The sequence below is a fragment of the Boleophthalmus pectinirostris genome, unplaced genomic scaffold (genome assembly GCF_026225935.1).
Source record: "Boleophthalmus pectinirostris isolate CB_2022bp ecotype Guang Dong unplaced genomic scaffold, ASM2622593v1 HiC_scaffold_18, whole genome shotgun sequence".
Lineage (NCBI taxonomy): Eukaryota > Metazoa > Chordata > Actinopteri > Gobiiformes > Gobiidae > Boleophthalmus > Boleophthalmus pectinirostris.
In genome coordinates this window covers 31033185-31051992 of record NW_026571133.1, presented here as the reverse complement: position 1 = coordinate 31051992, position 18808 = coordinate 31033185, and the positions used below count along the sequence as shown (strand labels likewise).

Sequence of the window (18808 nt, the reverse complement as noted above, 5' to 3'; positions counted from 1 at the left end):
GGCAATACATTATAATAAGAGGAAGGGTGGAGGATGTAAAGATTACAGTAGTTAATGTATATGCGCCTCCTGATAGTGACAAACTGTTTTTCAAGTCTTTGTTTAATGTAATTGCAATGGAGGCTGAGGGTATTTTAATATGTGGGGGGGATTTCAATGTAGTCTTGAATCATAGATTGGACACAACAAGTACCCATAAAAACAAAAAGAGTGTATCCAAATTTGTTAAACTGTCCCTAGAAGAATTAGGACTGATAGATATATGGAGAACCATGCATCCCTTTGAGAAAGAATTTACCCACTACTCTGCCAGACATAAAGTACATTCACAGATAGATTATTTTTTTTACTAACAAATCAGAAGGATATAGAGTGGAAGAATGTAAAATTGAATGTGCAGATGTATCTGACCATGATGCTCTATACATGAAAATCAACATCTCGAATAGAAAAAAACTGACCTTGTGGAGAATGAATGTGGGCATTCTGAATAACCACGAAATTGTGAAAGACATAAAAAAGGAAATACAACAATACATAGAAGAGAATGATAACGGAGAGGTAGACCCAACAGTGATGTGGGATGCCCTGAAAGCAGTTATTCGGGGACAGCTAATAGCTAAAACAGCATGGTTGAAGAAAAGTAAAATAGAAAGGTATGAAGAATGTTGTGGAAGACTTTAAAGAACTCGAAGTACAATTTGTAAAAACAAAAACAATGGAAATCTGTCAACAGATCCAAGACACAAAAAAACAAATTAAAAATATATTAATAGAAGAAATGGAGAGAAAACATATCTATTTTAAACAAAGTTACTACAAAATGGGACCTAGATCTACCAAACTATTAGCCAAAAGAATTAAAAAACAGCAAGCATTAAATACAATTTACGAAATTAAAGATCCAGAGAACAACAGATTACTTAAAAAACCTGAAGATATTGAAAGAATTTTTACAAATTTTTACAAAAAACTGTATTCACAGCCTCCTTCAGCAAGTGAAGAATGTAAGAGAAATTTTCTTCAACAAATGGATCTCCCATCAATTGGTTTAAATCAAAATAACACGTTAACAGCAGAGATCACAAGAGAAGAAATACTTGGTGCCATAGGCTCCCTAAAGAAGAGTAAATCACCTGGTAGTGACGGTTTCCCAGCTGAATGGTACAAAGTATTTAAAAATGAACTGATACCGATCTTACATAATTCATTAAATTGGACACTAAAAGAAAATAAATTACCAGCTTCATGGTCAGAAGCAATAATATCAGTTATTTTAAAACCAGGCAAAAACAAACAAACCTGTGCTAATTATAGACCTATTTCAGTGTTAAACATAGACTATAAAATATATACATCTATAATATCCAAAAGATTAAACACATTTCTGTCTGATCTAATTGATGAAGACCAGACAGGGTTCATACAGAGACGGCAGACACATGACAACATCAGGAGAACCCTGCATATAACAGAGAGAGCCCAAAGACAAAATCGAAGTGTAGTCCTGTTGAGCATAGACGCGGAGAAGGCCTTTGACTCAGTCAATTGGAATTTTCTGTACTTGACTCTGGAAAGAATGGGCTTCAATACCAAATCTGTAGACATTATAAAAACATTATATTCTCAACCTACAGCAAGAATTAAAATAAACGGAAATATGACAGGAAGAATCCAGCTGGAAAGGTCAACAAGACAGGGATGTGGGCTCTCTCATCCCTGTTTGTTATCTTTATCGAACCCCTGGCACAGGCGGTAAGGCAAAACCCGAAATTAAAGGAGTCACAATAAATGGAGTTGAACATAAAATTGGACTTTTTGCTGACGATGTCATTGCTTACCTCGAACAACCGGATCAATCTCTCCCAGAACTGATGACCCTATTAGACACATTTGAATATTTGTCTGGCTATAAAATAAATATCTCAAAAACTCAAATTTTAAAATTCAATTATGTTCCCTCCCAGAATATAAAAAAAAACTTGAAATTTAACTGGAAAATGCAATCCATTAAATATTTAGGGGTTGAAATAACAACAGATTTTCTAGAAGTAAATTCTAAGAATTATTCACAAGTACAGGAAAGAATACAGAAAGATATTGAAAGATGGTCTACCCTTCCTTTAGACTTTAGCTCTAGAATTGATATTGTAAAAATGAACATCTTGCCCAGGTTTTTATTTTTATTCCAAGCTCTACCAGTACGGGTCACTAATACACAATTCACAATTTGGAATAAGATTTTTTCTAGGTTCATTTGGGACAACAAGAGACCCAGAGTGCGATATGAGACTTTCCAGCTGCCCAAAGAAAAGGGTGGGATGGGCTTACCCAAGTTGGAAGAATATTATTATGCCTCACAATTAAGATACCTGCACTGCTGATGTAATCCATATTACAGTGGAAAATGGAAGGATATTGAAAATAGTAGTCTGGAGGGTCCAATTCAGAATATGATTGGAGATAAAGAGTTATATGAAGAATATAAATTATACCTAGATCCCATAACAAATCATACATTAACTATATGGTTTAAAATACTTAGAAAGCACAAGATTCAAAACCATGCAAAAAAATTAAAATGGATGGCATATGATAGTCAGTTCATGCCAGCCAAATATGACAAAAATTATAAATACTGGACAACAAAAGGGATGACTGCCTGGTGTGTACTGGAGAAAAATGGGCAGCTGGAGAGTTTTCAGAACTTGACAAAGCAATATCAACTTGGAAAACATGATTTCTTCAGGTACCTTCAAATGAGAGACTATCATAGAAGGGAAATACAGGGGAACCCCTCCATGGAAGAGAGTGATGTCATTCAAATAATAATTAAAGCCTATAAAGATGGTAATCTTAGAATAATTTCAGCATTATATAAAGCCCTAACTAAAAACGATAAGAACACAACTCTAATAGTGAAGGGGAATTGGGAAAAAGAATTTAACATAAAAATTGGAGATAAAGATTGGTTAAACATGTGGCGGCATCACCACACCACCACCTGCTCTCGAACATGGAGGGAGTTTGCCTGGAAGAACCTGATTCGATTCTTTATTACACCTAAATTAAAGAGTAAGCAGTTAAGGATACATCAAATGTGTTGGCAGAAATGTGGAGAGATTAATGTAGACCATTCTCATATATTTTGGAATTGTGCAAATATTACTGTATTTTGGGAGGTGGTTTGTGATGTACTGGGGCAGGTGCTGGGATATCCTGTCCCTTTGTCGCCTGAACTGGTCTATCTATGCAACTTCTCAGAAAACATTATTCACCAAGGCGATATATATCTTTTCAAAGTCATGTCATTAGCGGCCAAAAAATCTATAACCAGGAACTGGGGCACAACTTCTGTGCCTTCAAAGGATCAGTGGACATCTACAATAAAGGACATATATCTAATGGAAAAGATAACTTATAGACTGAGGTTGCAAGAGGCACAAATGAAGAAGAAATGGGAAAAATGGACATCATATATGCAAAAGTAGAATAATCAATGTCACCTAGGCTTCTGTTTTGTTTTATTTCCTTCCATTGTCATTATTATTTCTCCTCTTTTTATATTTTCTTATGTTTACAAACCTGTCAAATATAATAAAAATAAAGTGATAAAAAAAAAAACATCAAATCTGTTCAGGACAAGTGCAGACCAAACGCACACAAATCTTCGATTTAATTTTGGTGATCACACTTTTGTTTGTTTGTTTATTGTATTTTACCTTATTGTTTTTATTATTTGTATGTTTCTCAAGTTATGGGATGTATTGTGGTCTTTACGTTCTTCGTTAATTTTACATAACTTCATTTCCCACAAAGCACCGCTAAAATAGACCGGAAGCACTTCACTGAATTGGTAGTGCATTGTGGGAAGACGGAAAAAGGCTCAAAAAGATCATACGCGAAAGCGACGAGTGCACGTTGGCTGGTCACCATAAATTACATTTACTACAAAAGGTAAGTAAGTGAGAATTATTGTTACCGTCTTAATGATATGGTTGAATGTAATTTTTTATCGTGCACATTTTACCGCTGGTTCATCGCGCTCATCCATTCATTCCGCCCATAGACTGTATGATTCCGCCTCACAACATGCCTTTGCTTTGTCGACTTTTTTTCCTTACGATTCGTAAGCAAAGTAAACATTGCGGGTACATTTTCTGCTTTAAATGTTTTATCGACTCAAGGTGTTCTATTGCAAACATAACCGGAACACACGGGTTCGAAAAGCAAGCATACATTCAAAAAATAGAGAAAATGCTAACTAAACTGCTAATTCTGCTACCATTATGTTGTGTTCTGAAATCGGTTTAATATCGTTAGAGACGAGGTAAAATTGTTCAAAGCACTGTGAAACTCTAATATGGTCGGACTATTTATTTGACAACAATCCTTGTCACTTGTCCTTGTCTATTTGCAGGAACATAAGAACAAAACATGTCTATCGGCGTCCCCATAAAAGTCCTCCATGAAGCAGAGGGACACATCGTGACCTGTGAGACCAACACTGGAGAGGTGTACCGGGGCAAGCTGATTGAAGCTGAGGACAACATGAACTGCCAGGTCGGCCAATAAACCCAACCATTGTTCTGTTTTAACTATTTTTCAGAATAGATTGTTATTCATTCATTTGACACAGGTCTTTGTGCCAATTATTGTAGCTGCCAACTACAACACCATAATTTCACTACTGAGCCATTTGGACTATAGTTGATTAAAGAAATTGTTGGCTGATTAAAAGTATGCTATGCATCAATTACCCCTGGCTTAATCGACTAAACAGGGGTGTGGTATAACAATGGGATAAGCTCTGAAAATTGGTAAAACTGTCCAGTCACTCCCAAAATGCCATCTTACTTGTGTCATTACTTCTGCTTTCGCTGATGTGCATCTGTTATTTGTTTATGCAATAATCAAAGTGTCACATCTTTAAGGACTGGCTTTGGCGACTTAGTGCAAATTTTAAAATGTAAGAAAAGTAATACAACAGTTGACTAACTTATTAAAAAATAATACATTGGTACTCTCGTCATATAGCCTGCATAATGTAAATTATTCTTAGATGTGTGTTCTTAAGTCTCATTTCTCCACCTGTTATCATGTAGATGTCCAACATCACAGTTACCTATCGTGATGGGAGAGTTGCACAGCTGGAGCAGGTCTACATACGGGGCAGCAAGATCAGATTTCTGATTCTACCAGACATGCTGAAAAATGCCCCCATGTTAAAGAGCATGAAAAACAAAAACCAGGGATCTGGAGCTGGAAGAGGCAAAGCAGCTATTCTAAAAGCACAGGGTATGTGGTTTGTATTATATTTAGCATGTTCTTAAGTAGTATTTTCCCTGTACTGTACTGTTAATGTTAAAGTAGTTCTGCAAATGATGTCTACAGTTGAAACATTTTTCATTATATATTTGTGTGACTTTCCCCATTTTTTTTCTTCTTTTTTTTTTTTCTTTTTGGGGACAGTGGCTGCACGTGGTCGAGGCCGTGGAGGAATCGGCAGAGGCAACATTTTCCAAAAGAGGAGATAAACCACTCTGGATGTTCTTTCCTTTGTTATATAGATCTGTTTTTATTTTTTGCCCCTGAATTGGATATCATGGTTCTTGTTTTCAATGTTGCGCAGTTTATTGCTTCATTTTCATTTTTTATGAAAATAAATTCTAAAATGTATGTCCATTTGTTACAGTATACTAGAACTACACCAGAATACATACATATACATTTAATTTAAAGCCTTATATTGTATTTATTCATTCATTTAGGCTATCAGTTTACATTTGACTAAAGTTTACCTCCATTACCCACCACATTGAACTTGTTCCACCTTTTCTACAATTTGAGGGGGTGACGCTTCTCTGAGATGGAGCTCACAAGGCGGATCTCAAATAGCTTGTCAACATCTTTAAATACGTATGTTTTTCCACAAGAGGGAGCCAGTGTTCAATATTCCGCTCCCTATAAGCACAGAGCTTATGCCTGCAGCAGATCGTAGCCGTACGAGACTTATTCGTTAGTAATTTTGTGTGAAAGCAGCAAATGGTCAAAATCAGATGTCCAAACTAGTGACAGTTCATCACTAGCCCTTAAACTGTCTGTGTATTGGTCCCGCCCTCGCTGTACCCAGAGTCTCCGCGAGAGGCACGGGACTGTGCGCCCAGCTGGATTTGTTCATCCCAACAGTGGTGCTCTGTCTCTCTCATGAACAGCTACGTTTAGCTAGCTATCGTACAAACGCTACAGCTCTCAACAGAAAGTGTCTACAGCGGTGACAAAGACTTGCATAAATCTAAAGGTAAGGCTTCATCTGATCTGTGGATAGTTTCTTTAAATGCTTCGTTTAGGCATAATAGTCCCGCGACTTTGGTGTTTACAGTGGTATAGCATCTTATGCTTCTGTCCAGCAACATCTGTCTGTCATAGGAAGCAGCTGCTAACGCTAGCCGCTACGATGATGGGCTTTTGACTTGCCTAAGAGACGATTTACACTTTGTATCTGTATCTTATTTACCGCAGTAAAATGCACACGTCTCAAATGTTAACAGAAGTGAATACCGCCGCTAAAGCTGCTCCGCTTCCTCTGAAATGACAGCAGCACAATCGTGCTAAATGAAGACAACATGCTTGTGTTTATTGTTCTGTCACTTGAATGCCTAAGATAACTGTAAACAAATGTTTAATTTTAATAGGAAATAATTATGCAGTTGTTATTATGCCTGCTAAGATCTATTTCATTCTAAAATTCGCACGAAGCGAAACAAATTGTCAAGTTATATCTCTATACCATCTTAATATTGACCTAAGTTAATATGAAAAAAGGCCTATTGTTAGTGGCCAAAGTGAGTATTATAAACGTACGACTCTGCAGACCTAATCGTATACAAAATAATTGTTTAATAAATAGTAAGTTGTTTAGTAAAACTTGCAATAATTCTGAGATAGATCTAATTATGCCTCCGGTGTAGAGTGTATAATGGTTCTTGGGTACAGACTCATTCCTCCATTTACAGAGGCTTATCCAGTGCTTTACCACACAGATCAGTGACAGGCAGCCCTGTTGATCTTTAAATGAAGGTAGAGCTCTTCTGTTCCAGATAACTCGGTTTTGTACTTATGTATGCTCTTTATTAAGGCTTTCCAACATGGCTCGAACCTCTGTTGTTTATACCCCCCTCTCATCCGTGACACATATCGTGAAGGTCGGATCATGTGACCTGTGTTATGATAAGAGGCGGTGTACAGCATCTGGAGCCGGACAGCATCTGTTTCATGGAGCTTGTTCAGGGATCAGGAAAGGGCTTTAGCTTGTGGTTTACTCTTTACTGTGTGGTTCCAGGAGGGAGGATCCTCATGCACAAGTTTACTTACCCTTTAACATCAAAGATTAATGGAAATATTCAAGGGAAGGGATACATTAAGATTTTTTTCTGCAGTGGAGTAACAATTATAGGAGATTACTTTATCATCCTAAAGGAAGATTCTGTTTGGTCACATAATCTGACCCATCCTTTAATGCCAGGGAAACAAGTGAGTGCACATAAACAAGAGAATTGACAAAATATGTTAACTGAGATTTTTCTAACCAGTTATGCATAACAAAATTAATCAAGATTCAGGAAATTGTGTATTTAAACACCAGGAGAGTGCAATGAATTAAATATTAACAGCTAAACTAAAATTCATATTACATGTACACTATTACAACTGAGTGGCTTTACACATAGTAAGGCTCATCATGGAGACATAGTTGTTTACAAAGGACATTATATTACTGTAATCATTTTAGTATTTGCAATTTTCATGCCCATATAATTTAGTTTGATTGTATCTTGCAGTAATAATGATGATAATAATAATAATGTTGGACTGGACACATTAATTTGCAATCTAAGAATATATAGTCTATATGTTTGTCTACTTTGGAAGATGTAGCATACAATTTTTGGTTCATTTGTTGAATGCCAAAGTACGTCGAGTCTGTCATTTTCTGTTGATATAAAAAGCTTTGACTAAGTTTGATTTTGGGCCATGTTTCTATTTTTCCTGTGTGCTATTAAACCTGAATGGGCACAGCAGGGCACATTATTATGGCACATTTGGTGGGCTGAGAGACGCAGTGCTAAAAGTCAAGTATCTTTTGAAAGCTGCCCTTTGAAGCCTGAGTAGACTTGGCACAGTCTACCACCTCAGAGCTGCACCAGCATGACCCTTAAGAAGTGCCCAAAGGAGAGGCCTGACAGGATACTCAGAGGGAGAGAAGAGTGGCTTTCTGCATGAGATTTGGTTCTCCCACACATTCTGCTTATCCTCCTTCATATTCTGAGTGACAGAGATGGCTGTCCAAAATAAATATACTCCAATATACTAATCAGTACTGAAACTAGTAAACTAGTAATTCATTTGAAGTATTGATCCTGAAAAATATCGCAGAAATTAATGTGTATCAGAAAGACTATATGGTAATATTTAAGAAACTACTATAATGTAACTATCATTTGTTTTGTATCATTTTATATACTAAGGCAATAATATCAAAAGTTTGATTGTTTAGTATTGTGACATCATTAAGACAGACAGTAAGATTTAACCACACAGTCATGTGTAAATGTTCAGAAGTAGCAGATTACTTAAAGTATTTCTTTGAGACAGTGTAAAACTACAAAAACTACAAGAACATAAACAATGATAAAAATAAAAATCATGATCATGTCTCATGAAATATATTTTGGCATATTGACTCCCTCTGTCTACTCAGACAGTAGTGTATAGACTGTAGCACAATAAAGCAATATGTTGTTTACTTTCTAGTTTGCCTTCACAAAGCACCCATGGCCACCTGGAGTGGGTGTCTCTTCCTACACACAGCCCTCGCTCTGAGCCAGGTTTTGTGTCTTCTTTTGTTTTTGCTTTTGTGTGAGCTTTACTTCGCTCCCACTCAGAGCCATGTTCTTATCCAAACCATGACAGAAATTCTGCACCTCTCTATTGTCTATAGTGCTCTCCATTCCCTCTTACACATAATGAGCTGATAATAAGGTGAGTAGGTGTAGAGATGGAAATTGGCCTCTTGAAATTATGTAAAAAAGGTCAAGCTTTTGCAGTATTAATAACTGACGGTGTGTTTTCAAACCCCAGAAAAAGTTCCTTCGTGAAATCTGTGGTATCAGACATTTTTAACATGCTAGTTAGTAGCTTGCATTAATTAGCACTCGACAGAATGTGTGGGAAAAGTCCGGGCTTAGTGGATGTTTCATATGGAAAGAGCTGCTTGGATTTCTGCTGCCAAGACTGTCAACACAATCTTATTCCTCTGCATTCTTTCAGTACTCACAGCTTGGGGAAAAATCTGAGCTCCCTCTTTGTGTAACTGTCTCACCCCTACTAATAAACACAAATATTGCAGTGTATTTTAATATCAGCTACTAGCTATTCTCAACAAAACTAATTTTGATTAGTCGACTTGTTGACAAAATCGACTACTTGACAAAAAAATAAGTAAATGTTTCTGTATTACTAACATACTGCACAAATAAGATAGAGTAGCTGGCCAAAATAGCTTGCACCAAAAACCATTCTAGTGGTCCATCCTAGTGACCACTTTTAACTTTAAAAACCATTGAACTTGTCTTTCAGTCATGCCCGCTCTGCCTGTTCCCTTCTGATGGAGCCGTGGTTGGAGAGGCACTATGTTTCCCTGTCATGTAAGCGCCTGGCCCTCGGCTGAACCCGTGTCTTCATGTGGCAGTCATGCAGTGCCCCCCCAGACCCCTCAGCCCTCCCAACCTCTGCCTGACCTGCTGTGTAGCTGTCCTGCTCCTGCTGCTGAAGCCCACTCCCTCACACCATCTCCGGATCCCATGGAGTCCCTCATCGTGGTCACAGAATATGAGCCCAGTCGGCCTCCTGGTGCAGCTGGGGACCAAGAGGTAATGCTCTGCCACCTTTACATCCTTAGCACTCATGCTCATTTTATCACACATTCTTCTTGATTTTTCAATGATTTGTTTCAATTTAGACTTTGAAATCATAAAAAATAAAAATTTATTAATTATTCCAATAGATATCCAGTAAACCTATATTGTTCAAAACCTCTGCAGGTAGAGGAAATGGACAGCTCGGAGCCCCCTGAGCCTGGAGCACCTCCGCGAGCCCCATCCTGTGACCTCCTGTCCCACACAGTTGGCCGACCCGAGGCTTTGCTTCCGGAGAGCCATGAGCAGAGGGGGAGACTGAACCTGTCAGACAGGAAGTTTTCCCTACAGGAGCGCTCTCAGACGGCGTCATCACCTTGCAGCTCGCCTGGTCTAAACGGCCGCTATATTTACCCCTCTCTGCCCTACTCGCCAATAACCTCCCCACACTCTTCTCCACGGCTCCCCCGTAGGCCAACAGTGGAGTCGCACAGTGTTTCCATCACAGACTTACAGGTAAGGGCTTACTGGTGTATTAAATTCTTTACATTTGTAGTTTACCAGCCCTAAAAAGAAAATGATAATATCATTGCAATGATACAAATATACAAAAAAAGAGGTATTCTATTTTAAGCATGTGCTATATAATGTACTTAGAATTTATGCATTTGTCTTAAAAAGCAGCAAACTGGTTAAGACCACATATTTGGACTTGAAGGTAAGCCTTGGTACATAGAGTTATATCATTGTCTAATTAGAATAGACAAGTTGCATGTAGATCCTCTCCCCTAAACCCTTAAATGCAGTAGAATGGATCAAATAAGAGTACTTCTTCCAAATTCATCTAAATACTCTTGCCAGAGTAACCTAATAAAATATGACATTTACCTGACTAAATGTAACTGTGGAAAATTGTATATAGAGAGATTTATATAAATTTATACAGTTGAGGTACCTTTGTGTCATGTCTCATAAAAACAAATGGTTACAAGTCTTTCTGACCGTGTGTTTTTTTTTGTTTTGGTTTGTTTTGTTTTTTAATAGCATTGGATACATTGTAAGAAGCTTCTTAAAAATAGAGACTACTTCTGAGCTTAAGGGAAAAACGTGTTTGACTGAAATTGAGATAAATTTTTATTTAATTTTTTTTTTTAATCTCTTCTGTTTTTTTCTTCTCCTCAAGGACTGTGTTCAGCTCAACCAGTACAAGCTAAAAGATGAGATTGGAAAGGTACGTCCAACACTGATTACTCTTTCAACAAATCCTGTGTTCACTTCTGTCTTCTACCTACTGCGTGTCTGTCAAGTGGCACACATAATCAAGGCCCTGCGCACTGTCTCTGATATCCGCTCTCCTGCCTGTCCTCATTTCCTAAACTCTGAGTAAACCAGGAGGCCATGGGAGAGTTGGGAGATGGATGAAAGGCTGGTATAAATAGTGCTCTCGGAGGGTTCTGAGACTTACAGAAGATGAGAGGATGTGAGAGAGGGGATATTTCTGGGCACGTTTCTCACTGTGGGATAATTGAAAATGCATTTCAGTGTTTTTGACTTATATTCTGATTAAAATATAATGTAGTGTTAAAATATAGCGTATAGTGCCTTGCCCAAGTGTACACTCAGCAACTAAGATTGGCCTGCATCACAAATAGTATTTACATAGTGTTTACTGGTCTCTTAGTGCAAATGGATTTTGTTGTAATTAAAATGTATCTGCTTGTGTTAGTTTGAAAAACTTAAATTCCTGTACAAAAATGGCAAAAAAAAAAAAAAATTAACTGCAAGGGGAGTATTTACCTCTGAATGAAATGCTCATTTGTTTTCATGTACAACCATTTCAGAAAGCAGGAAATGCGCTACACTTTTTTTCTTTTTTCTTTTTTTTAAATATATAAGGCAACTCAAATTGGTTTCCAAGTTCCAGGTCAGTTTGTGGTCCTGAAGGAGCATTGTCTTTAGTTGGACTTATTTCTATAGATTCAGAGTTCTCCTACTTGTAATTACATAAGGTGCAAAATAAAAGATATAATTTCTGCTTCTACTGCTGTAGTTCTAAAAGACATGGATACGGTAACAGCAAAAATAAATTATTGTGTCAAAATTGAATTGAATCAATTTATTTATTATAAATTATGTAAAAATCTTATCTCATTCTCATCCAACCAGTCATATGTCTCATCTCATGTCTCTTCTCATGAAAATTGAGTCTCATAACACCCCTATTACATGGGTCAGTTGGAGATAGACACAAAGCTCACACAGGAAGTGAAACCCTTGAGCATATATTACAAGCAACAACATTACAATGCATTTTAGAATCAGCATCATTTGATCTAATAATCATAGTGTTGTAGCTTTCTTGGAATTCTAGCCTCATTGCCGTTTCTTCAGTCTGATCCCCAAGTACAAATTAATCTTTCCCTCTCTCTCTCTCTCTTGCCCCCTCTCTCTCCTTTTCTCTTTTGCCTGCTCTACCTTTCTCTTTCTGTTAATTTTGTGCATGGATTTGCGCTTACAGGCTTCTAATTGGGCCTCATTTTTTATACAGAATTTGTCGTGTGTGGGTCGATGAGCTTCATAACATAAGCCAAATCCAGTTTCCCTAATTAGCTGGGAATCCAAATGAAACCGAGGGAAAGATGATTTGAATGTCTGTCTTCTCACTTTGAAGCAGCCGGTAATCTTTGAGCGCACACCGACGGCCCACTCACCCCCTCACGCATACATGTTTTTTGCTCATTTGTATTTAGTGAAACATTTCTCTTCAGATAATGGGTGATCATATTTTCACATGAGACATTAACAGCTGCTAAAATCTCACTTTTGTCTTGTTTGCAGGGCTCCTACGGTGTTGTCAAACTGGCGTACAATGAAGATGATAACACGTACTATGTAAGTCCATTGGATACAGACAGCTATGTGCTAACAGATGTGATGGCAGTATTCCTTATTTTATCACTTGTCACATGCCCTAATATTCATACGCACAGAGGCAGATGAAAACCATCCCATTAGGAGTGTGATTTTTATGTGAAATGTCTAAAGTCTTAATTGTCGAGTAATTACAAGCATCTAGCATTTCTGTCTTCTGTCCCACAGCTATGGCAGCATTTTCCCATTAACCCACATGGCACTGACAGCCGATTATTTTATACTGCTCCCAAGTGACAAGGCCCACATGTCACATTTGGTGCTTACATCATAATAACTGAGCTCATTTAACCTGGTCCGCTCCTAATTTGGTGAAAATCCACTGAGCAATGCATTCTTTTAGCTTTGATGTTCACACCTAAAATAGGTGCTATCCTTGCAGCAGTATTTAATTATGTGATTGGGAAAAGTGTGGTTAGATAGGAGCAGACATGCAATGATCCAGTATTTTAATTTCCTAAACTATACCATAGTAGATAGAGTTATGTTATTTTTATTTGTATTCCATAGTCTTGGTTGAGGTTCAAATGCAACAAAACATGAATTTATGGTAAAACATGTGCAGAAGTATCACTTTATACTCAATATACACTGCACATATGTGTTATTTTTAATCTGCTCTTTTTCCAGCCTTTTTAAATATACCCTAATCTAATTTTAATTTTGAATATCTCAAGTAACAACCTCTGTTTGTACATAGCACATGTTCAACATTGTGTCATTTACATTGTAGACACTGTGTAAGTCGTTTTCTTTATAAAATTTTTGTCTTTTGTGCAGACAACCAAGTTTTGTGTTTGACATTGAACATTATACACACAGCAACAGCACTGAGGGATTTTATATTCAGTGGAAAATGTAGTGTGAGTGGGTGCACTGTCAAGAGAGACACCGCCTCACTCGGCTGAATTTGGCTCCTCTTTTTTGGTCCATGTTTCTTGTCATTGATTCTCCCTGGATCTCTTGCCTGCTTGGTGTAATTGTTCTCTTCTCAAAATCCCTCTGACGGCTGTAGGCGATGAAGGTGCTGTCCAAGAGGAGGCTGATGAGACAGGCTGGTTTCCCACGTAAGTAATCACACACATGGTTAGCAAAGATTTCTGCTTTAAATATCTTTCCATTTGAAATCCCCTGTTGTTGTATTTACTGTGTTTCTGCTATCAGGGAGACCACCACCCCGGGGAGCCAAAGAGGCACCCGAGGGCACACCCCAGCCCAAAGGACCCCTGGAGAGAGTCTATCAAGAGATTGCCATCTTAAAAAAGCTGGACCACCCCAATGTTGTCAAACTTGTGGAGGTATGTAGCCAAACAAACCTTTAAGGAAATTCCTTTTAGTAAGCAGCATTTGCATACTCATTTTCCATTTTCAGGTTTTGGATGACCCCAGTGAAGACCATCTGTACATGGGTATGTTAAGAACAGACCATTATCTCTTATAACACAAATACTATACAGCTACACTTCAGAGATGGTCATATGATGTAAATGTGGTTCATGGTTATGAAAAAATTAAATCTAACTTTGGGTCCTCCTCCTCTGTCCTCCATCAGTGTTTGAGCTCGTTAAGAAGGGGTGAGTTTGCCCTCTTAAATTTGAGATTCTCGATTTTATCTCATTAGTTGTGAATGGTAATTGGGTGTTTTTTGCCACCTCATTTTGATGCAGGGCCGTTATGGAGGTGCCAACAGATAAACCTCTGAGTGAGGACCAGGCACGCTTTTACTTCCAGGATCTGCTTAGGGGAATCGAGTACTGTGAGTCGGCCAAGTTATTTTTGTCCTCCTACTTCCTCTGAATGCAGGCCAGAGAGCCAAGAAAGAACTCATTAGAGGCAGCCGTCTACTGCTCAAGATGAATTTAAATTGCCATAATGGCTTCATGATCTGTTCTGTAAAATTAACACACAATGTGAAAATGTCCTTGATTGGGGGGGAGAGGGTTGATGTTTGGGTGTACTTTTTCTCCTAGTATTATGGAAAAGGAAAGTTGACCTTGTCTTTAAATGTTGTTCTATTCAGGGAGCATTTTACCATGTCTCCTGCCTAATCCAGTTTTAAAGAGAAAACAGCAGAAGAATATAATGGGACCACATATGACCATATAGTATTGTAGATATAAAAACTTTATTAAAATAGTAGAATTAAATGTAATTTAATATTTTTTTTCAGAGACCTATTTTATCAGTTAATTTACTGATTATTATGTATCTTACTATAAATGTCTACATGTGCATTAAAAGCTCTAGCCTCTACCATTTACATAAGTCATGGCCTCCTGCCACCCACAAGGCTCATTTCACATTACCTCGGTGGCTGTTAATGCATTTCAGCACAAGGAGAGCTTTTGCACAAACTGTCGTCTAGGAGACTAGTCAGGAGTGAGAAAGGGAGGGTATGGCATCAGGGAGCCAGAAAAAACCCAGGCAGATGTGCTATTTTCAAATCTACTCAATATAATATTTGCAAATCTGAAGTGACAATGCTGTACAGTTGACCCAAAAGAATATCCCTGTTTTACCTTTAGCCAGTACAACAATAATGATTATTTAGCCTAATACTAGTTACAATTTTAGTTATATCTTACCTGCCAAAAAAGACATTGTGTTCTCTATCTAGTGCATTACCAGAGGATTATCCATCGAGATGTCAAACCTTCAAACCTGTTGGTGGGAGAAGATGGACACATTAAAATAGCAGACTTTGGTGTCAGTAACCAGTTCGAGGGCGCCGATGCGCTTCTGACCAGTACAGTGGGAACACCGGCTTTCCTTGCTCCTGAGGCTCTCTCAGAGACCAGAAAAAATTTCTCAGGAAAGGTAAAGGCAATGAAACAGCGCCATCTGGTGTCATGGAAACTGTACCTGCTCATTTTCTGCATATAAATTCATTTTTTGTGCCCTAGGCACTGGATGTGTGGGCAATGGGAATAACACTTTACTGTTTTGTGTTTGGAACGGTAAGTTAGTTGGTGTGACTGGTTATATTTTCATAACCTGCTGTACATAAAAAAATTGCACTTTCTCTTTTTAATAAATATAAAATTAACTATTATCAACAGTGTCCGTTTATGGATGAGCGTATTCTCAGTCTTCATCAAAAAATAAAAACACAACCAGTTGAACTACCTGAAAAGTATGTACTACCTTGTCTGTCAATTTATTACTTTCATATGACATACTAAGAACACATTTAATCCAGGAATATGTCCATCTTTCCCTCCTAGTGCTGAGATATCTGATGACCTGAAAGATCTGCTCCTCAAAATGTTGGACAAGAATCCAGGGACAAGAATAACAGTTCCACAAATTAAGGTGGGTGATTTTAGTTATTAATTATTATATAAGGAAAATCTACTGGCATAGCAAATTCCAAAAACTATTAAATTGTCATTTTATGTTTTTTTTTTTAATTTTTTTTTTTTTCAGGTGCACCCTTGGGTGACAAGGCACGGGGCAGAGCCCCTACCTCCTGAGGATGATAACTGCTGTATGTTGATTGAAGTAACTGAAGAGGAAGTGGAGAATTCAGTGAAGCATATCCCCCAGCCTGGCTACTGTGGTGAGTTTTGAAACCTTTTGGGGATCATAGAGAGACATGATGAATTCTAAATGTTTCACAATGCTTTTGTGTTTGTAGATTCTTGTGAGAACTATGCTGAGAAAGCGCTCCTTTGGAAACCCTTTTGACTGGAGTCGTAAAGAAGATCGCAGTAGTTTGTGTGCTCCTGGGCAGATGCTAACGTAAGTGTTTAAGTACCATTTTACCGTAAGAATTGTCTTTCAAATGTTCTTCCCATATAAGAAGTTAGTTGTAAATGTATGTATTTTTATATAAATTCACAATGCCAATAGTATTTGTCAAGTTTTTACAGTTTCCCTTTTTCCTCCTGCCTTCCAGTAAAGGCAAAACAGGCAAAGTGAGATACTGCTATATTCATTGTAACAGAAGAAGGTAAACAGACTTACAAGGGCAAATAGTGCAAGAGACTATCAACAGATTTACATTTGGCTTCAAATCTTCTGAATCTAACTGAACCTGCTGCTGATGTAGTGCTTGGTCCGACAGTCTGTTGATAGTCCTTTGTAGTGTTAAATTGCTCTGTAATTTAGACCGTAAAAACAATGCCAAAGCAAGTTTATTTTTGCTTTATTATGAATGATAAAAAAAAAGACCCTCTGGCATGGCTGGCACACATTTGATATCATCTGCATCTTGCAATCAATATCTCTACAGCCCTGCTGCTGACAGCATGCTGGAGTTCTTGCCGTTTTGCGTTATATAAGACTTAATGAATAGTTTTAAGTGAGTGTTAGCAGTCAGTGGCACTGCTGTTATCTTTGTAATGCTTTTTTGTTACTTAGGAAACAAGAAAGCAGCGATGGCATGAAGAGTTTGGATCTGCCCTACGTGGGAGAGGATGAAGTTCTTTCCTGATGCACAGCACTGCTATCAGCCTGTAACTACACAGCACAACACCCCTTTACTTTCACTTTGACACTGGCGGCCCACCCCACACAGGAGGAGGACAGGCCCGGGGCCCAAGTTTAACAGCGAATGCACTTTGACGACATTCTTAGAGCTGTGTTTCTATAAACTTCTGAAACATTTTTTTAAGGAGGGCTCTTGGACTTCCTTAAGCCCCTGCGGTGGACTCACTCTCCTTGTCTTACCCTGCATGCACTACTAGTACTAGCATGCTTCGTCTCAGGCTTCTTCTGTACAGTTTTCATCTTGTAGTATACAGTCCCTGACAAAAGTCTTGTCGCTTATCCATTTTGTAGAAAAAAAAGCTTATAACCTGACTTTAAATTAATCGATTGGTTTTAGAAATGTCTCATATGAAAGCTAAAACCCTCCCAAATTATGCTTAATATACTAAAATAAATTTGCTTCACTGAAGAAAGATTGATCATTTAATGAACACAGAAGGGTCAGATTTTGGCAAGACAAAAGTCTTGTCGCCTTGTCATATGATGCACCCAATCCTAGATTACAGCCTCACCTGTGATCAGTTACTGATCAATCAATTAGTGGGTGTGTATAACAAGAACCCCAGCACACCAGACCTTCACATCAACTGCAACTTGACCTCTGACAACATGCCTAAGATCCACCCTGAGACCAAAGCGTTAATTATCAAGAGGCTGAAGACCAGATCCACTGCTGAGGTGGCTGACACCTTCAATGTGTCTCAGCGTCAAGTACAAAGAATAAGAAAAAGATCTGAAATGATTGGAGATGTTTTTGACAAGCCCAGGTCCGGCAGACGCCGCGAGACAACTGCTCGGGAGGACCGTTTGTTGATTTGAAAATCCAAGGCCAGCAACTTTTCCACTGCAGCAGAGCTCCACCAGGCCTGGTCACCTCAAGTCCCTGTGTCAACCACAACAGTCTGTAGATTTCTGTCTCGAAATGGCCTCCATGGTCGAATCAGTGCACAGAAACCAGCACTAAACAAAAGGCAATTAAAAAACCGTGTGGCATTTGCCAAGGCCCACAGCCTGCTAAAAGGATGGACACTGGAAAAGTGGCAGAAGGTGGATTTCTCAGATGAATCCTCAGTTGAATTACATCACAGCCACCGCAAATATTGCAGGAGACCTACTGGAGCCCGCATGAATCCAAGATTCACCCAGAAAACAGTTAAGTTTGGTGGTGGAAAAATCTGGTCTGGGGTTACATCCAGTATGGGGGTGTGCGAGACATTTGCAGGGTGGAAGGCAATATCAATAGCCCTAAATATCAAGAGGTTTAGCTCCTCTTACATTCCCAACCATAAAAGGGGTCAAATTTTGCAGCAGGATGGTGCTCCATCGCATACTTCTATCTCTACATCAAAGTTTCTCAAGGCGAAGTAGATCAAGGTGCTCCAGGACTGGCCAGCCCAGTCACCAGACATGAACATCATTGAGCATGTCTGGGGTGGAATGAAAGAGGAAGCATGGAAGACAAAACCAAA

At 38.3% G+C, this 18808-nt stretch overlaps 2 protein-coding genes across 2 annotated transcripts; both read left to right on the top strand.

Moving 5' to 3' along the window:
* Positions 1–3831: 3831 nt before the first annotated feature.
* snrpd3l (small nuclear ribonucleoprotein D3 polypeptide, like) lies at positions 3832–5679 on the top strand. Its single transcript, XM_020940260.2, has 4 exons — positions 3832–3957; positions 4421–4563; positions 5106–5298; positions 5473–5679. Exons 2-4 carry the CDS (start codon positions 4438–4440, stop codon positions 5535–5537), a joined length of 384 nt encoding a protein of 127 aa, XP_020795919.1. The 5' UTR covers positions 3832–3957; positions 4421–4437; the 3' UTR covers positions 5538–5679.
* A 129-nt stretch (positions 5680–5808) lies between these two features.
* LOC110174159 (calcium/calmodulin-dependent protein kinase kinase 2) lies at positions 5809–17646 on the top strand. Its single transcript, XM_055153728.1, is given in 18 exon segments — positions 5809–6301; positions 9640–9932; positions 10104–10433; positions 11101–11148; positions 12756–12809; positions 13864–13915; positions 14013–14146; positions 14221–14257; positions 14401–14422; positions 14516–14604; positions 15466–15665; positions 15752–15805; positions 15908–15981; positions 16073–16160; positions 16275–16388; positions 16390–16407; positions 16486–16589; positions 17211–17646. Coding segments are annotated over 17 exon segments (1731 nt in total). The 5' UTR covers positions 5809–6301; positions 9640–9692; the 3' UTR covers positions 17284–17646.
* The last annotated feature ends 1162 nt before the right edge of the window (positions 17647–18808 follow it).

What these genes read in the sequence shown, in the direction of transcription:
- snrpd3l (XM_020940260.2), top strand. Translation starts at nt 4,438, where the DNA reads ATGTCTATCGGCGTCCCCATAAAAGTCCTCCATGAAGCAGAGGGACAC. An exon ending in AGGACAACATGAACTGCCAG is followed by an intron (nt 4,564 to 5,105) that starts GTCGGCCAATAA and finishes GTTATCATGTAG; the next exon opens with ATGTCCAACATCACAGTTAC. An exon ending in AGCTATTCTAAAAGCACAGG is followed by an intron (nt 5,299 to 5,472) that starts GTATGTGGTTTG and finishes TTTTGGGGACAG; the next exon opens with TGGCTGCACGTGGTCGAGGC.